Source organism: Diplodia seriata (assembly GCF_021436955.1).
Source record: "Diplodia seriata strain FDS-637 chromosome Unknown scaffold_2, whole genome shotgun sequence".
Classification (NCBI taxonomy): domain Eukaryota; kingdom Fungi; phylum Ascomycota; class Dothideomycetes; order Botryosphaeriales; family Botryosphaeriaceae; genus Diplodia; species Diplodia seriata.
This window is the reverse complement of record NW_027117309.1, coordinates 2,211,543-2,231,008: the sequence shown is the minus strand read 5'-3', so window position 1 is coordinate 2,231,008 and position 19,466 is coordinate 2,211,543. Positions and strand designations below refer to the sequence as shown.

The 19,466-nt window shown below is 51.5% G+C and overlaps 1 protein-coding gene across 1 annotated transcript; it reads left to right on the top strand.

The window, feature by feature from the left end:
* Positions 1-3,127: 3,127 nt before the first annotated feature.
* SLS55_002047 (uncharacterized protein) lies at positions 3,128-3,988 on the top strand (the record flags this gene model as incomplete). The annotated part of the gene is made up of 1 exon (XM_066773533.1): positions 3,128-3,988. One exon carries the CDS (start codon positions 3,128-3,130, stop codon positions 3,986-3,988), a length of 861 nt encoding a protein of 286 aa, XP_066636100.1.
* Positions 3,989-19,466: the final 15,478 nt, after the last annotated feature.

Genomic DNA, 19,466 nt, shown 5'->3' with positions numbered 1-19,466 from the left:
CTGGAACGGCTCATCGGGCGAGGTGTCGTGGGGTGAGGGCGGTGGAGGGACGCATGGTGCTTTGCTCCGCGGTGCTAGCGAGCTGCAAGGTGTAGGTACTGCTGTATTGCAGCCGGCCTTGGCGCGCGAGCCGCCCCGAATTGCCCCGGCAGCCAGGAACCGCAGGCGCGACCATCACCACCAACACCGCGCCAGATCACGCACACGCCTCGCCGTCGCATCGACACCTGTCTTTGGAGCGAGCTGACGCGCGCAGCCGCCTCGCAAAGAAAGCCGCCTTCCGTCTGAGACAGCAGCGCGCCGCTGCTGTGCCTGGCATTGTCTGCTACCTGTCCGCCTACCTATCCATTGCTCGAGCTCATCGACACCGTCGCCGCCCAGAGCGCGCCCGCTGAGTCCGCGACGCCCAATGTCTTTGCCGCCTGCAGCTCGAAGCAAACCCGGCCGAATCCCGGGTTGATCGCGCGCCGAAGGCTTCAAACGCCTGGCCTGTCTCCATCATTCCTCACAAAGCTGTATCCCAGATGGCTCCGGTCTCCGCCATCTCCTGCAACGCCACCGCTCTCCTTCAAAGAACCGCCGTTGTCTTTTTGCGGACCCGGACGATGGCTGCCAACCCCGGTTGAATGCGGCGCTGAGCAGCTGAAGACGGCCGTAATCCGAAGGGCACGCGCTGTCGCACCGTGGACTCCGCCCGCCGAGGACACACCCGTCTTCCAGCAGAATGTGGCGGCCAACGTGGCGTACGTCGCCGTTGTGCCGTACCTACTTGTCAACGTCTTTGCTTTTTCGGCCAAAACCGCATCGGCTTACTGTGATGACCATCGGCTCGCTTAACTCTTTGACCTCCTGCTCCGCCAGAGCCCACTTGGCCCAGCAAGCCCGGACACCCAGCGCACCGCCGAGATGGCGTATGGCTACAGGATTGGCACCCTCGTTGCGGCTCGAGGCATCAAAGAGGAAAAAGTTATGCTGGATGAGCGTGATGAGCGCAGTCTTGGCGAGAGGAAATGGTGATAGGCGACGTTGACGTCGAGACGGTCAGCCGAGACTGCACCTGCGGCAGCGGGGCCATAAGCGAGAGACGGACGTGTGAGGTCAAGCTGCTCGCGCGTGGGAAGCCATGTTCACAAGCCTTCCTGTGCGCGGCCCCGTGAGAGAGTTACGGACTACTGGACCGGGGAACACGAAACCACTCTATTTGCGAGATATCACACCCGCAAAAGAAAAGCTGAGCCGTTTCGCACCAAGATTGACGGCGCTGGGACCATGGAGAAAGTGCGAGGCAGGAACACCAGGGACGTACCGGCGGCCATCTGAAAGGGGAAACAAAAACAAAGGGACGGTAGAGATGCGACGACTCACCGGCCACAGCCCGCCAGCAAGCCGCGCAAGCGTCTTCCATGGCTCCCGAGCACGTCGACGAGAGGGACCGGCGAGGAGTACAGACAGACGCAGGCCGGGAATGGGCACCTCACGCACATGAGTCACGTGGGGTCAGCTTTTGCTATCGCCCCGGCGGCGGCACAGAGCCGCGCAGGCGGCCCTGCAGAGGCTGTGTTGGCGGGCGCGGGCAGCGAAGTGTGCTGCGGTGCATGCGCGGTGGAGGATGCAGGCTGCAAAAGCAAGGCAACGCGCATGCTGTGCAATCGCGCACAACACAGGCCGCTCCCTGCTCGACTGCGCGCTCCCTCGCAACGATCATCGGGATGCCAGCATCAGCTTCCCCGGCTCGCCGCAATCTACTCTTCACGCACGCCCTGCGACAGCTCGCACCATGCATCCGCGAAATTTGACGGATGACCGGCTTACGAGACGACGGCGCCGCCCGGCTGGCTCTGTTTGCAGGCCCTGCGCGGCTCCAGCACATCGCCCTGACCGCAGCCCCATATGCACCTCGACTGCGCCGTTAGTTGCTGATGATGTGCGACACCAGCATCTGCGTCGCGCCAGGAACGCTGATCCGTCGCCGCTGCCCGCCGTTGGCCGCGCCTCCCGGGCTCGCGGGCTCACAGCTCACAGCGGTGAAGAAGGCCCTCTCCCAGGAATCCGTCTCCGCGCAGGCATCGCACGTGGTTCTGGCCCGCCCGTGACATCATGACCCGCTCGAAACGGCCGTCGCGAGTCAGCAGCCCGTTGGCCGTCGTCGCCGCCGCTGTACCTCACCTCTGTCTGTGTCACCGGAATGCAGCGCCTGCATCTTGGGCATGATTTCGGGGACCATGTCTCGACGCCCCGCGCCCAATCACCGCCCGCGCGGCGCTACTTCCTCTCAGCTGCCCCGGCCCCTGCCGCCTTCCAGAGCGTTACACGCCTGGACGTTGATGACCGCTACTCTACTCTCCGAAACGGGCGTGGCCTTGCAGCGGAAGTTTGCAGCTGGCCCTGGGCCGCTGAAGTTCGGTACGCCGGGGGTCGGATGCAGCCCGCCGCTCATGAGGCCAAGATCGCATGCTCTGCTCGCAAAACTCGTCTGGGGACGCATCCTCCGTCCACCAATGTGGCTGCCTCGCGCCGTTTCTGGCCTCTTGCCGATCTCGCCACCGGCATATGCCAGCTCACAGACCTCCAGCCGCCCACCCCTCTTGGCGTGCCGTTCTGCGGAGACCTGCCTGCTCCAGCGGCGAGGCTGAACATGAAGATACGAACAGCTCGATGGCCGGATCGACGCAATCTGCCTCCAGGCCAGATCCGATGAGATTGGTCCGGGGGCAGGGCCTTTTGCCTGGACGGGCGACGGCGCCGATTTTCTTCACAGCAGGCATCTTCGGGGGGACAGCGTCCCTGACTGGGGTCATTGGTGGTAGGGGTGTTGGCCAGCGGCCGCCTGCAGAAGCATGCGTCCATGGATCACACATCTGTCTGCTTTTTCTCTCGAGGTTTACAAGTTTGCATCGGTTACACAGAGTCGACAGCCCTGGGCCGACCAGATCAATGCTTTGATAACTCTTGCGAGACGTGCTGCTCGATAGGTATTTTAAGAGCTGCGCGGTTGGACCCTGAACACGCCCTCAGCCCTCCACTCCTCCTCCCTCCTCTCTACTCAATTAAGGTTCAGCCCATAGCACCCGCTCCAAGGATCCCGCCAATCTTCTCTCACATTGCCATTACCTTCCCCTAACCCGTCATGAGCAACCTCCGGAACATTCTCAACGAGGATTCCTCGTCCACCCCGCCGTCCAATGGCAGCCGCAACAGCTCCATCAGTTCGTCTCCCATCGACGGCCATTCCCGGGCCGGCGCCCAGAGCCCAGACTGCCGCGGGCTTGAGAGGATGTCTCTCGACTTTGTCGCCCCGGGCAGCCGTTCAGCCCCACACAGAGCCAGCCAGGGCTCGTACCACCCCGCCGGCTACGCCCACTACGGCTATGGCGCTGAGTACAACCACCAACCGCTTCCTGTTCGTGGCCATCATGCCCAGCCGCAGTACTCTGCAGCTTACACGGCCGCCGCTGCCCAGCACACACCGTGGACCTCGGTCAATTCAGCGTCCAGCTACCGGCGGCCGAGCACCGCCGGAAGCACCAACTATTCCGAGAGTGAATACCACGATGCTTCAGACCCCGACTCCCCCTCGGCCTATAACCAGGGCTCGCCGGGTGGCTCGTCGAGGAATAGCCGTGCCGATTCCTCTCGTCGCGAGCCCCGCCACACGTATGGCGAGGAAGAGCGCGCCTTCATCATGGTCTGCGCCATCTTGCGCGGCATGACCTGGAAGGAGATCGAGAAAGACTTCCGCGAACGCTTCCCCGCCGGCCAAAAGCGACGCCACCAAGAAACCGGCCTGTGGCCCACGTACCCGGAGCAAGAGCGGACTTCCGGTGGGCTCACCTGCGCCTACTACCGTATCCGGGAGCAATGGGGAATCCCAAAGGTCCGTGGTGTGTCTGACGAGCAAAAGCCCGAGGTCAAGTCGGTGGTCAAGAAGACGATCCTCAACATGCATGACTTTCCCGACCTTCAGAACTGGGTTCAGCAGTGCCGCTAGTTTTTCGTTCTTGTTTGTCTGCTCTCGTTGGCGCTTGCTCAGGCCTGCTACGTACACGGCTGCCTTCTTTTGATGATGATGGTGTTGACCAATAGCCCGCGTTCTTACTTTTCTATTCCCATTGCTGTTGTCGTCAGACACGGCGGCGTATGGTGTCGGCTTACTCCTCCGTCATCCGGGGCTGGTAACTCGGAGTATGGACGCTAATGACCAAAAAAGCCTTTGCTTTCCTTGTTTCACTTAAACGAAAAGGCATGTCAACAATATCTGTTCTCTTGTTTCCTTGTTCTCGACGGGCATGTCTTATGGGAGTAATGCATAGCTATGGATATCCATATGGGTTTGAATAGGAATCACCTTCTCACATGTTGTACCTGATGCCACGTTTTGATCTTCTGCTGCGCAACCCATCTTAAATTTAGCCCACAGGCGTGAAGACTTTTAGCGTTGTTGGCTTGCTTGAAGGATAGTTCGTCTAGGCAGGCACGTCCGCACAGCTAACATGATCAGGGTCCTCTGCTGACCAGGAACCGGGTCAACAGTGAGACACGCCTTCCCCCCAACGGAACTTGCTCCGTAGGCAGGCACCTGGATCAATCCCTGATCGACTGGCGAGTCTCCGAGTGGAAGAAAATCTCCGAATTCGATGTGACTGGTGGACATGCCCGCGTGTCATGTTGTGGTCATTCGAAGCCACGATAACATCTAACTGAAGCCAAAAGCTGCACTCCTCCTTGCCACCATGACATGTCACATTTTGCAAGCCTCACAGAGGTGCTTGGCGCTACCTAGCAGCACCCGATGGCCTGTTAATGTCCGAGATGGAGATCTCGACGGCTCGGGGCCCGGGGCTGAGGCAATCTCCAGAGACGGGATCTCCGAGCAGATATGCGACATGTCCGTTTGCATATCGGCCCAACGCTATACTAGCAGTGGTCCCGGCCATCGGATCAGCCGTCAGGCACCGGGTATCGAGATCAGCTGCTGTGCTGAGCGCGTATGTGAGAAGTGACCCTTGCGCCGCAGCGGTCTGAGACGCCCACCTTTCGGCGGGAGCTCAGATATGCGATGCCTCCCCAGACACAAGTTTCTTTTTCCACCGAGCTCAGCATGGGAGGTGCGTAAGTGCATATATTAGCTTCCTTCTCACTCTACAGGTCATCTCAGCCAGACTCCGGCAGCACTCGTTGGTGCTCGACGTCGCAACTCCTGCGTTGATCAGCACGACACGCTGCCTCTGACAGTTACGTCCTCTGTGTCGCTAGCAACACTGGTGAGTGGGCTTTCCAACGACAAGCTACTTACTAGCAGGTCAGTTCACACGCCCTGATTCAACCTGAGCCTTGAGGTCCGTTGCGAGCTTCCAAAGCATACACACCCCTCGTATGAGCGCCCCCAACGGACCTGCAGACAAGATCCAGTCAGCACGGGAAGCATGGGGCTTCGATTGGCCAGGACGACCGTGGCGCAGGGCAGCATCCAGCGGCCGGAGCGAGCGCCGACGAGCGGTTCACGGGACGGCACGTCGGATTTCGACTTCCAAGACCTTGCCGCTGGCAGGATCGGTGTCCCTGGTCACGCAGACCGTGCCATGCCAATGAGAGGCGCGGAGGTGGGGGGCGCCAGCAATGCAAATCCCCACCACCTCCCTTTCCGGATGAACCAGATGGCTGCAGCCCGGGGCTTCCGCTTGGAATGAAACGGGCATGCGAGCGGAGCCACAGGGGCAAAACACACAGTGTCGGAACCGACAGCGCAGCAGCAGCACCACCACCATCACGACGTCCACAAGCCCCATGCAGCAAAGCATAGCTAGCAGTGCGTAATGCGCGCCATCACACCTCGTTCAATGATAGCGTTGCTGGACTTGAACCTTTGACGTCAGGGTGGTAGCGGCGGGAGAGCAGAGTCAACACATTGCCCAGGCGGTGGTGGTTGGTAGCACACGGGGAGGATGGGATTTGTATTCTGGATCCCAGGAGAACCGGCGACGCCTTGGCGGAGTGCGTTTGTTGACATCATCCCGCAGCCGGCTCCTCTACCACGTTCCCGCATGCTGCCTGCAGCGCAGCGAGCGAGCGAGCCCGGCAACCCACGCTCCTCCTCGCATGAGGCACGCAGTTACGAGCTAAGACGGCTGCGGCGCCTACGCACACCGGGGGAGGGGCGGCGCGCGCGCTACGCTTCCCACCATCCCTGTGGGACGTGGCAATTATCGTAGACGTCCGTTGTTGCAAGGCAAGGGCCAACTGCGCCTGCTGCACATCGCGGGCCCACATGCTGCTGGCAACCCTCGACAATAATAATGTTAACTCTTTTTTCTCTCTCCGTCTCTTTTTCCCTGGCGGGGTGGCTGGGGCACCCGGCGGTCGAGACCAGTCCAAAAGGCGCGAGAGAGCGAGATCCACGCTGCCGTGCCACGGTCGATCTTCTTACTTGTTGCTCATGACGCGCGCAAAACTACTCACTTCATCCTTTCCTCCTCCCCCGGCAACTGGAACGGGCATCTTTCACATCCGACTATACAAACCATATCAGACGATGGCTCGCTAGCCTTGATGCCCAGCTGCTGCTGCAGTCTCGCCTAGCTACTCATTTCCCCATTCATCAATGATGTGCTGGATCGCATACAGACACATACGCTAGGAGAATGTCTCCGACGTGTATCGTTTGGGCCGGAAAATGGAGAGTGACGATCCGTTGGCCCATCGGGATATGTTAGGCAGAACCTACACGTCGGTGATAAGACCCGTTTTTAGAGGCGGGTGATGATCGCCAAGGAAAAGGCGTTTGCGGACCGTTGTGAGAAACCGGGAGGGAGTTTAAATGTGGATCATCGCGGCTGGGACCGTTCACCCCCGCTGCCGCTGCCGCTGCCGCTGCCGCTAACGGGGGGTTTTTTTGTTGCCGCGGAAGCTTTCTGTTTGGCTGTGTCTTGCGTTCGAGAACAGTAGTAGCGCTCACCTCACCCCTGTTCAATCCCCGCCTCTCCCCCAACCGCCGGGCATATCCTGGTCGTTTAGCCGTTCAGCAATCCGGAGCACTGGTCTATTATGTACATATTCAACCCTCTTTCCTGATGCCCGTTTACCGGCCGGGCGTTACCCTCCTTGCCGTCGTGACATGCACCCTTCATCCTCCCCCCTTCTTTCTGCCGTGTTTTTGCCGTTTCCTGGGCCTGTCCTTCCTAACTCGACGATCCTCTCCGCTTGCAAAAGCATACTGCTCTTCCCCGTCAGCTAGCCAGCCAGCCATCTGAGCAGGCGAACGGGCTAAATGCTCACGGCGGGTAGCTGCAGCAGCAAGCGAGCCTGAGACGAGATCTACTTGGGCATCATTGCTGTTCTATCCCCTCCCATTCTATCCATAGATCAGACATGCGCTGGTGAGGTTTTTCTCACCCTCTGCATAACCACGCTGGCACTGCTGCTTCGTTCCACGCATCAGATGTGCTTACAGCGGGGGCGGGGGCTATAGTCAATGCAAGGCGTGCTTACTTGCTTGCTTGCTTGCTTCGAGCGCCGTTTTTGTTCTCTACATTTTGCATCCTTATGCAAAACATCCGTCCCTTAGTACCGACGATAGGGGTCGGGATACTGTCTTTTTTCTCTTCATCTCTCTCTCTCTCGTGTTTCTCTCTCTCGCTCTCTTTCTCCCGTTCTTCTTTCTCTTCCTGTTTCTCTCTCCATCCATCCGCTATCCACTCTTTCCCCCTCTTTTTCTCTCTCGTCTAACGTGTTCGATGGTGTAATGGGTTTTACGGTGTAATAGGTTAGCCAACGAGATTCTGTAATAGCACTCGTGGGATTTCTTCGGTCATCAACAAGAGGCGACCCATGATTGGATAACCCATTAGGCCGTCGAAACCCATTACACCGTTAAACACGTTATACCCGCTTATTTTCCCTCTCCCTTGTCGTCTTTCGTCACACACACACGCACACACGTCCTTAAGCGCACAGAGAAGGAGGATGATGAGGACTCGCATGCACCAATGACGAAAAACATCCCTGTTACATCTCACCTTTTCGTCTACATTGTGTGTGCCCTGTGTCTCACCCTTGCCTGCCTGCCTACCATCAGGTCGGCAACAAGCAAAACTAAAAGAAAAGAAATAAGTACCAAGCCTAACCCATGTCGGGGAGGCGGGTTCGGGAGGGTAGGGGGGGGGGGGGGGGGGGGGGGGGGGGAGAGAAAGCTCCAGTTCCGCTCGGGTTTCAAAGCCGAGCAAGGGTAGGTGGGTACTGTGTAGGGTATGGGGATGTGTGAGCGGTTGTTAGTTAGACTGGTGGGTTGGGTTGGGTTGTGGGGGGTGTTCGTCGGTAAGAGGACTGAGAAGCCGAGAGTGGGGGTTGGTGGTTTGTATGGGGGTGCGTGGGTGCTCCTGTTTCTTCTTCTCCCCAATTTTTTTTTTCCTTTCTCTCTTTCGCTTCGGCGGGTTTTCCCTGATGATGTGATGAAAACCGGTAAAAATATATTTTATGAACGCGGACTTTTTTCTCTTCCCTTCCTGTTCGTCCCTGTCATCGATCTCGCAATAAAACTTCGTTGTGTATTGGTGGTTTGAACGTAAGCGAGGAGTTGGTACGAGAGAACGAACGCGGAAGCCGAGAAAAGACGACTAGGATCGGAAAAGGGGGCGCGGAGCTGGCTCCGACTGGGAGGGATCGGTAGGGGAGGGGGAGTCTAGACTGCTTCGATTCGACGGTTGATATTCCTTTGGGAATGTGAAGGCTTGGGATGGAGTGAGATCCCTCCGTTGAAATGGGGGTGACGAGTAACTAGAGTGGGGGCAATGGTGGAGTGACGGAGTGTTCTGGCCTCTGCAACAGCAGCTGGGGTGAAAGTCGGCGCTGCGTCTCCGTGCTTTTCTTCACTTGAGCTTGGCTGTGCTTGCGATTGTTCCTCTTTGTTTCGGTGTGATGAGGTAGGTGCAGGTGCTTGTGTCGCTCGTGTGCCTGGATTTGAGGTCATAGAGGTTTGCAACGTTGTGAGGCTTGTTCTCCGGGTGTCGGTTCACTGTTTCTCTTTCGTCCTGGAGTGTTAGTCAAGGGCAATGGGAAGGAAGAGTGGCGTGTCCGTGTGTATTGCTAGTCATCATAGAGATCTAGCACGGTGGCTTGAGCGATCTTTGTAGCGTTGTTGATCTAGATTTGCATACCCACGTGGCTCAGGATACCTGCTGAGAGACATGACTCTGAGCCGGTGTCGGCTTTAGATGAGAAGCATCATTAGTTTCCCTCATGGTACTGATTCAAGTCAATTCAGTAGCAGTGAAATTCTCTCGACAATCTTTTTTTTTCTCGATGTGATATGGCAATTTGATACATGAGAGCTAAACATGCGATTCAAAAGTGTCATTCCAGCCCATCCTAAAGGTTGTCACGAAAAGCAATACCCAAGGCTTCACTTGCACATGTTTGGTCGCAAGAATTACCTAAAACCGAGAACGCTTCACCAAATAGCGGTGAAAAAGTACATTCATAGCGTCGACCATACTAGACCGGCGTTCAACAAGTTCAGAACACGTCAAAATCGAGTGAAGTGGAATCGCGTCATCCCCCTATTCCAAACCACCACGTGGAAAGGGATTTGCCATCGTGCCGCCACTTGCAACCATCGGTCACAAGCATGGGTTTCTTGCTTTTCCACTCGTACATTCCCCACCGGCTAGTTTGGGGCCCAGACTTCCTCCGGCATGTGCGGTTCTGTGGCGTTGGGAAAAACGGCGGCTAGCTCCGGAGCAGTCTCCGCGTTGACATCACCACTTCTTCGAGAAGCAGCATCGTTCTTCGGTACGTGAAGGGGAGACGAACCGATCCAATGCCCGAATTTGGGCAAGTGGCCTCTGGGCTGTATAAGTAGCGCGAGGACTTGGAGTGTGCATTCCAAATAGAAGCACTAAGTCGGTCCTTGGAAATGCGCCTGCTGTCGCCACTATCAGTGCTCCTTGGCGAGTCAGACCTGCCATCCTTCCCATTGTTCGCCCCAAGTGAACGCGAGTTCGGCGATGGCATCGTGGCTTTCCGTCGCCTTCAATGGTGCTTTCATCGCACAAGGCAAGGAAGAATGGTAAATCCGAAGTGCGAATGCCCGTCGTCGGGCGCTCGAGATGGGGCTGATGACACAGCTAGGTTCGAAGGGTGTAGAGAGAAGGTGACAGGTGCAGTCGTCGATGGGGCATCACTGTGTCTGAGTTTGTTAGTTTCGCGTCTGACTGAAGTCGCTGTTTTTGAGCAGTGTCGCTCTGCTAGTGCGTGCAGGCCCAGACGAAGCTGGGGCACTTCCCTCCGGCCGAGTTCGAGAGCGAAAGCCAAGTCCCTGTTCATCTTCAACATCATTGCCATTCTCATGCGCCATGCTGTTCTTGTCGGTTGTATTGAAGGTGTGAGTCGACGGTCGGTGACGACGCTGGTGGTGGTTCGGGTCGCGCGGAATGTGTTTCGAATGCTCCAACGACCAGCGACAATTGGATCAGGGCGGTGCGCTAGCAGTGAGTAGTACCGGTACGTGTGGTCCTTTCTGGCTGGCGAAAGCGCGGTTCTCGTTCGTTGGAACCAGAGGCTGACGGGGTCACATAGCAGGAGACGCGGCAGTCTGCTCGGGTTCTAGGTACGGGTAAGCATGGCATGAGAAGCCCTTACGGAATCTCCCAATGAGCAGTCATCATCTCGGCTCAGCGCATGTTGTCGTTCGACTGAGGGCCAAGTGAGGACTGGGCGCGTGTGTGAAGAGGAAGAGCGCAGGAGAAAGGGGGAGGGCAATCCTGGCGCCTGGGCAAGCGCGAGGCTGGGCGCGCACGTACATTTTCCAAGGGTGTAACCATTCGAGTCTATCGCATCGGACTGCTCACTAATGACTAATGACGTCCGTGTCGCAGAAAACAGGGTCACACTGGAGGCAAGCCTTCGGGAGATCACTACCCGGAAAACCCTGTTATAGAAGCAGCACGGTCCAGCAGGGTCTATGTTCTGGGGCACCCAAGCAATATCCACATCGCAAAGGCCTTCCCTTTGCCCTTGCGGGGCACTGTCGGGTAGAAGCCAGTATATGGCTGGGATAACGGGTGCGGCGGGCACGAAACCCTGACCCGGGGTGCGCCAACCATGCGAGTCATCCCACTCAGGCCACGGACGAAGGGCTGAGAGCATGGTGGCGACCATCACACGGGAATAACCATTACTCCAGGAGGATTGCATTGCTTGGCCTCGGAATCGACGATGATTCTGGCCCCTGTAAGACTCGCAATGCAACAACGCGTCCAATCTGGTCACTTCTCGCAATGTTTTGCGGCAGGCGCAACGGGCCAATGGGCCTCCGGGCTCGGGGACGAGGACACACTAAGCTGTAGACGCCCGGCAGCATCCCTAGTTCTACATAGTCCTTGTCCCCTCCGTTGAGTAGATGCCTTGTGATCTGCTTCAAGGCTCCGATGCTATCCGTAGCGACCCGCTCGGTGTCTCCTGCCTACACGGTACAGTAGTCTTCCGTCGGCTCCAGCGCAGCCGGTCTTGGTGCTCACTCGCCTGGCTTAGTGTGGTAAGGAAAATCCTTGAGATGGGTGATGAGTGTTGAGATCGCCCGCGCTAGGGCACTTAGCCTTCGCTCCCATCCGCACACCGCCACAACGTTATTCGCAGCCTGTTTAGATGAAGCCAAGCCCGTTCCTCATAGCTCGCTACCCGTATCTCTACTAGCACTTCTTTGGGCGTGAGGACGCTCAAGTCAACGCCCCAGGGCACAGAAGTACAGAGGTACGGGTGTGAACAAGGACCAGCGGAGAGACACGTAAGCAATAGAGCGCGTAAGCCAGTACGAGCACCCCAGCCACGCCGGTACGATGCCATCTGCAGTCAGGTCGGAGGCCGACGCCCACTGCAACGCAACTAACCCGTTTCGCAACATGGGCCCTCAGCATCGCTCACTGCTTCGCTGAGCTAGAGAATGCCCGACTACGTGGCTCCATCCCTTTGTGGTTCGCAAGTTTCAAGCCTTTTCTTATCTCCGCGGCCGTGCACGCGCTACGCCTGGCCCACCACCCAAATTTGTAAGCGATCGCCGGGATCCACGAAATATCTCGAATCTGCTAGAACAATAGGTAATTGTACGTATAAGCCGCCTATCTAGCTATCGTAAACTTCGCTTATAGTATTAAGTTTTACTACTTCTTATTCTTTACGAAAAAACTATAATGGCTTTTACCGCTTCTACTAACGGCTAGTAAGCCTTCGAGCGTTAGTTTTAATTATTTTACTATCGGTATAACTTTAGTAACGATTCTAGCATCTTTAGAAGAGACATTAGCGACGATTAAGACAACTACTCGAATAGAGAAAAGACGTATTTTATCGTTAATAAGATAAAGAAGAAGAAGAAGAAGAAAGAGGCTACGAAGAAGCTAAAAGATTTACTCTAGATTAGCGTAGATTCGCTGCCGCCGCCGTCTAGCGACTTCGAACCTCTTACTATTAAATACTAGCCTCGCTAGCTACGCTTATCGTTTAGTATTAAGTTTCTCTTATATCTTACTACTAAGGCTTCTCTCTACGTATTTACGTTATTTTAAAAGCGCTAAATATTCGAGATTCTTACTATTAATACTAATCTATACGCCGCTATCTATACGAAGCCCGCGTACTAGTAGTATAATATCTTTATAGACGAGCTTATAATCTAGCTAGGTCTTATTATATATATAGAGGTCTTCGGCGTAAAGTCGTCTTTCGAGCTCTAGTATAAGAGCTTCTAATAGTCTTAGTATAAGATACGCGAATATATAAGTATTACCCGCTAAAAGACTATTAAGTCGTATCTTTATACGACTTCTTCTTATTCTATTAGTAAGCGCGAGTATCTCTTCGCTAAGGTCTAGCTAATTATTACGATTCTAGAGAAGTACTTTCGTCTATACGTTAATTTAGCGACCTTCGTTTTAATTAACGAGATAATAGTTCGTTTTACTAACTATAGTAAATATACGGTATTAATTAAAGATAAGCTAATTTCTCGTAGCTATAAGATCTTAAGTCTCTACGACGCCGGCTATTACTACTTCTTTATCTTCTTATTCGATAGCGACTTCTTTTAGTAAGTAGATAGTCTAGTAGCGCTTACTAGATAGTTTAAACTAACGTTATTAAAGAATAAGACGGCCTAGATAAAATTAATCGAGCAACTTTTATCTATCTTAATATTACGAACCCTAGGGCACAAGGGCTTTATAACTCTAAGGGCTAAAAGCCCGTACGGGAGAAAGCACCGTAAGGGCCAGCGAGCCTTACGGGCGGTAGAGCCGTACGGCTAGAAATCCCGCACGGAAAGAACGGGCGCAGGGGAACTTAGCGCCTACGGGACTAGGCTTAGGCAGCAGCTAAAGCCCGCACGGGAAGAACGCCTATAGAAGAATTAGAAAGAATAGAAGACCATACGTAACGGAAAGTCCGCGCGGGAAGCAGGACCGCAGGGACTCGATAATCTAGTCGGATTATAGTCCCGTAAGAAATACGAGATCTAGAAAGTAGAAAATAGGCGCGAAGATACGAACGTAAGTAAGGCGGTTATTACGACCGCTTAGTAGCGTTAGAAGTCGAAAGTTAAAATCTCGAAAGCTGCTCGAAGCGCCGAGGTCACGTGCGATCTAGTTTACTAGTTTAGTAGGGCTTAGCACGCCGAACCACTAAACTAATAGTTTAGACGTTTATTCGTCTTAGCACGACTAAACTACTAAACACCAGATTATAACTAGCTTTTCTACAGTATATAGATATACTCTCTTAGCTAGCATCTTAACCCTTCGTAGTTAACTTAAAGTTTCAATTTAAACCCTATTAATTTAGAGGTAACCGGCTTACTGTGCATCGTATAATTACGTGATACTTTCTCGTCTAATTATTATTATCCCCCTCTTATCTCTTTAAGGTAAACCCTTCGGTTTAAATCCACCTGCTAAGTAACTCCGAAGCTTAGTAGAAGGAGCCTACCGTTATACTTTAACCACCGTCCTTGCAAGAGAAGAAAGACAGTCAACCCTTAAAATAGAAAAGTATCCTTAGTGTAGAAATTACTAATAAAAGCAGCAACATAGACGTTTCTATAAGTAACAGTCTCTAACAGCCTATAATGGCAGACCTATTCCAAATAATTAACGACACTTAGAGCGAGCTCGGGCGGCTTTAGGGCTAGTTCCGAGAGTAAAGCGAGGAAAATACCCGTCTATAGAAGAAGCTCGAAGCGCTACAACGCCGGCCCGCGCCATCTACCGCATCTACGCATACTACGACCGCGGAACCCGCAGCGGCGCCCGCTACTAAGGTTAAGATTCCGAAACCCGACCTATACCGAGAAGATCGTAAGAAGACACAGGACTTTATTACCTAGCTAAACGACTATATCTATTTCTCCTACGGACAGTTTACTAACGAAATAGAAAAGATACTCTACGCTAGCACCTTTCTACGTAACTTCGCGGAGCAGTAGTTCCGTCCCTATAAACGGAAGCAATAGAAAAAGCTAGTCGAGCAGCGAAACGAAGCGACGGTTAAGTTCTTTAGCAGCTACTTAGCCTTTATATAGGCCCTTAAAGAAGTATTTACCGGTCTCGACGAAGCTCGCTTAGCTACCCGCACCCTAATAAACCTTAAATAGAAGGGATCTATTTAAGACTATACTACTCGGTTCTAGAACGCAGTCTACCTTACTGCCGGATAGTACTTCGACGCCACCCTACAAACTTTCTACTACTAGAGACTAAGAGAGAAAATTAAGAACGCTATAGTTTACTACGATAGGCCCGAGAACCTATCTAAGCTCGTCGAGCTAGCTTAGCTTATAGACCGGTAACGTAACGAACGATAGTTTAATAAGAAACCCTACGGAGCTAATAGTGCCTAGCTACGACGACCCCGCCATACTTAGAAAGAAGGCGATGCCATAGAGTTAGATAATACCTAAAGAGGTACCCTAATAAATAATAATAAGGGTAGAGGATAGAATAAGAGAAAAGGCAGACGCACGCAGCGTAAGAAATAGACACCCTAATAAAAGTCGCGATTCGAAAAGAGGCTATGCATCTACTACGACGATAAATAGAAAAGAACGTACCGCTGCTTATATAACTCTAAGAAGAAGGCACGCGACACCGCGGCTGCTACTAGAGGTAACTAAGAAGTCTAACGAGAGCTCTTCTCGACGCTTTAGCCGAAAGAAGTAGACCTATTCGAGAAAATTAATAGGCGACGTAGAGCGCTTAACATACCCAAACACGCTATGCTTAGTTAGACCGCGTGTTACGACGATAATTATACTATTTACTAAAGCGATAAAGACGCTACGGAATAGTACCCGAAACCTCGGCGTATTAGAGTTATAGCACGTTACTCGGCTTAGCAGAAAATCGACGAATTTGCCGAGACGCTACCTCGAAACGACGACTTAATAGATAGCGATATCGGAGAACTCTACGATAGTACCCCCGAATCTAGCGATGCTAGAAGCGAACGTAATACGGCTATACTATCTCGAGTTATCGAGTACCTTAGGCAATACGAAAGTGTGCGCCGAACCGACGATGTAACCCCTACCGCGATCTAGATATCTACTACCGGGCTAGGCCTAGATACCTAGCAATTTAGGGTTCGAGAAGGAAAACTAGAAGGTCGGCTATAAAATAGATAGTAGTAGCAACTCTAGAGAGAGTCCCCTTATTAAACGGTAGATAAGATTAGCCGATGGCTTCGCGACGAGGCGCGTAACGCCTAGCGGGAATAAGATAAACGAGACCTTATACGATTAGCCGAACTACTCTTCTAACGAGGCGTTACGTTTATTAGCAGAGATACTCTATATTAGCGGCCCGGCTATAAGGATAACACCTCGCCCCACCACTATTAGGTAATAGCAGGAATCCTACGCTAGCGAAGATAAATTAGCCGTAGAAAGTAGACCCTCTAAAAGAACTCAACACTATAGATAGACTAACTAGGTAATACGACTATCGAAGACCTCGTCTAACCGGGAAACTAGACGGCCTCTCTAGCTAGAGACCCTAGAAGGGGCCGTTAGAAAGGTTTCTTAACTAGGTTATACGCACATCGAACGGAATTATATCTACCGAAATAGAACTCTTTAAGCTACTACACTTATAGGTAACCTTTTGTAGTAAAAAAGCCTAGGCTATAATCGATAGTGGCGCATAAAGTACGTACATCGACCTATTCTTCGTTATTAAGCACCAGCTGCATTAGTAAGAAAAAGATAAACCTTACCCTCTTTAAACTATAGACGGATTACCCGCATAGTACGGAAAAGGTTAGATAAGAATTAAGATAGGGCTAGCACCAATGTCTATCGCTAACTATAAGAAGAAGATTAACCTAGACGTTATAAAGATACTAGAATACGATATTATTCTAAAAATGCCATAGCTAAAAACGTATGCACTATATATTAACTAGAGAACCGAGGAAATTACCTTCTCGAACGAATAATACGCGAAACACCTCGCCACCGCAAAACGGATAAGCTAGACGACAGAGACTAGAGCTAGAGCTAGAAGCTAAAGCTAGAAGAGCTAGAGCGAGAGCTAGAAGCTAGAAGTCTAGAACGTAGAGCGACGACCCGGCGTAGAAGCAAGTAGCTTCGCTAGAGTCTACGAAATCTCTCTAGCGGCAATTAGGCGCATAAGACGTAGAGGCGATAAGATATACTACCTCTACTTACGACCCAGCGCAGAAATAGAATAGCGAATTATCGCACGTATATAACGACCCACGGGGTCTCTAGTAGAGGATAATAGCCTAAAGTTAGTCGGAGAAGACTACCCCTAGAGAATCTACGCGCGTTATATAAACGTAGCGGACGTACCTACGATGCTACGTTAGAATATTAGCCCTATATATAATAGCGTAAAAAGAGAAAGAACGTTACACGGTCGCCTAACTAGGGGAAAGCCGATACCTGCAGGCAATCTAGCAAGCGAGAAAACATATAGAGAACTTAGCGGGGGAATAAGGTCTAAAGAAGAGATAATAACTCTAGAGAAACAACTACCGCTACTTAAAATAGTATCTATACTAAAAGAATTCTGGGAATTTACGGACCTCTACGAGAAACGAGAAAAGAAATCCTTACCGAAATACTAGCCGTAGAACTACGAGATACCTCTTATTCTAGAAACGCAGTCTGCGTTTAAGCTAATATACTCGCTATCCCGTACCGAGTTAGAGGCTTTAAGAAAATATATTAAAAAGAACCTAGAGCGCGGATATATACGGCCTTCGTCTTTACCGGCCGGCTATCCTATTCTATTCGTCCTAAAAAAGAACGGCGAGCTCCGCCTCTATATCGACTACCGTTAATTAAACGACATTACGATTAAGAACCGTTATCTATTACTAAGAATCGACGAACTCTAAGACAAGTTCTAGACCGCAAAGTACTTTACTAAGTTCGACCTCCGCGAAGGATACCACTTAGTCCGCATTAAAGAAGGCGAAGAATAGAAGACCGCCTTCTAAACGCGGCTAGAACACTTCGAGTATATAGTAATGCCCTTTAAGCTAACTAACGCCCCTGCGTTATTCTAGAGCCTAGTAAACGATACCCTACGCCCGTATTTAGACGTATTCTACACCGCGTATCTAAATAACATTATTATCTACTCGGACACCTTAGAAGAATACCGGGAACATATTCGGAAGGTACTACTCGCACTTAGGAAAAAGGACCTACGGATAGCACCCGAGAAGTGTAAATAGATTACGCAGAAAATAGAATTTCTAGAATTTGTTATTACACCTAGATACATTAGCATGGACGAGAAAAAGCTAGACGCAATTAGAGAATGGCCCGAACCACGAACTATTAAGAAAGTATAATTCTTTCTTAGGTTTGCTAACTTTTACCGTAAGTTTATCTTAAACTATACGAAGGTTACGAAGCCCCTTACTAGACTTACTCGTAAAGAGCACGGGTTTTAATAGAAAGAAGCGTAGTAGAAGATATTCGAGTCTCTTAAACGAATGTTCTGCGAAGCGCCCATTCTAGGTATTTATAATCTAAAGCTACCCGTTATTATAGAGACGAACGTATCGGACTACGCCATCGGCGCTTATATTAGCTAACTAGACGAGCAAGGCAAGCTCCACCCGATCGCGTACTATTCTAGAAAGATAACGCCTTCGGAACTTAACTACGATATCTACGATAAGAAGCTATTAGCTATTATTACGGCTTTTAAGGAATGGAGACACTACCTCGAAGAAGCTAAATACTAAGTAATAGTTTACTGCGATTATAAGAACCTTACGCACTTTACTACTATAAAGAAACTAACTCGACGGCAAGTTAGATAGGCCGAAGAGCTGGCATTCTACGATATAAAGATTATCTATAGAAAGAGATTCGAGAACGCTCGCGCAGACGCGCTAAGTAGAAGAGCCGACTATATAGAAGAAAAGCTAGGACTGCAACCGGCAGTCTTAAGTAAGTAGAAAGACGGCAGTCTTATACCCGCTAGAACGTGCGCACCTATTTTTAGAGTTACCTAATTATAGCTTAAGAAAGCACCCGATACCTCGCTTACCTCGGTTAGGCTACTAGCCCCGGCGTATCGCTTAGAAAGTAACGCCTAGACGAAGAAGATCCGAGAGGCCTACGAGCATAACGCAATAGCCTAGAAACTCGAAAATATAGAAGACGACCCGCGCTTAACTAAAGACGCAGACGGCACTATCCTATATTTAGAATTAGTCTACGTCCCGGCGAAGCTTCGGGAAGAAATCGTTAAAGACATCTACGAAGCACTAGCATACGGTTACTAAGAAATAGATAAGACGATCGAGAGAATTACTAGAAATTACTATTTCCCGGGCCTACGAAGAACCGTTTAACGGGTAGTTTTGCAATGCGACCTTTACATTAGAAGTAAGGCCTCGAGACACGCGCCGTACGGCTTACTTTAGCCATTACTAGCCCCGAAAAGACCCTAGTAATCTATCTCGCTAGACTTTATTACGAATCTACCCCAATTAAAGAAACCCTTAACTGGCGTTCTATATAATTCGATTCTAGTTATCGTCGACAGGCTTACTAAATACGCGTACTACCTGCTATACCTTAAAACGGCGAACGCGGAAGAACTCGCCTATACGTTTCTTAGAATAATTCTCGGTAATTACGGGTTACTAGAAGAGCTCGTATTAGATAGAGATCGGTTGTTTACTTCTCGATTCTAATAGACTCTTACCCGTTAGCTTGGTTTAAAACATAAGCTGTTAACCACGGCACACCCGCAAACGAACGGACAAACGAAACGAACTAACTAGACGCTTAAATAGTACCTTCGCTATTACCTTAACTACGTATAGAATAACTAGGTTAAACTGCTACCCCTTACCTAATTTGCGTATAACAGCTCTAAAGCGTCTACGACTTAGGAATTACCGTTCTACGCCAACTACGGGTACGAACTAACAGCCTA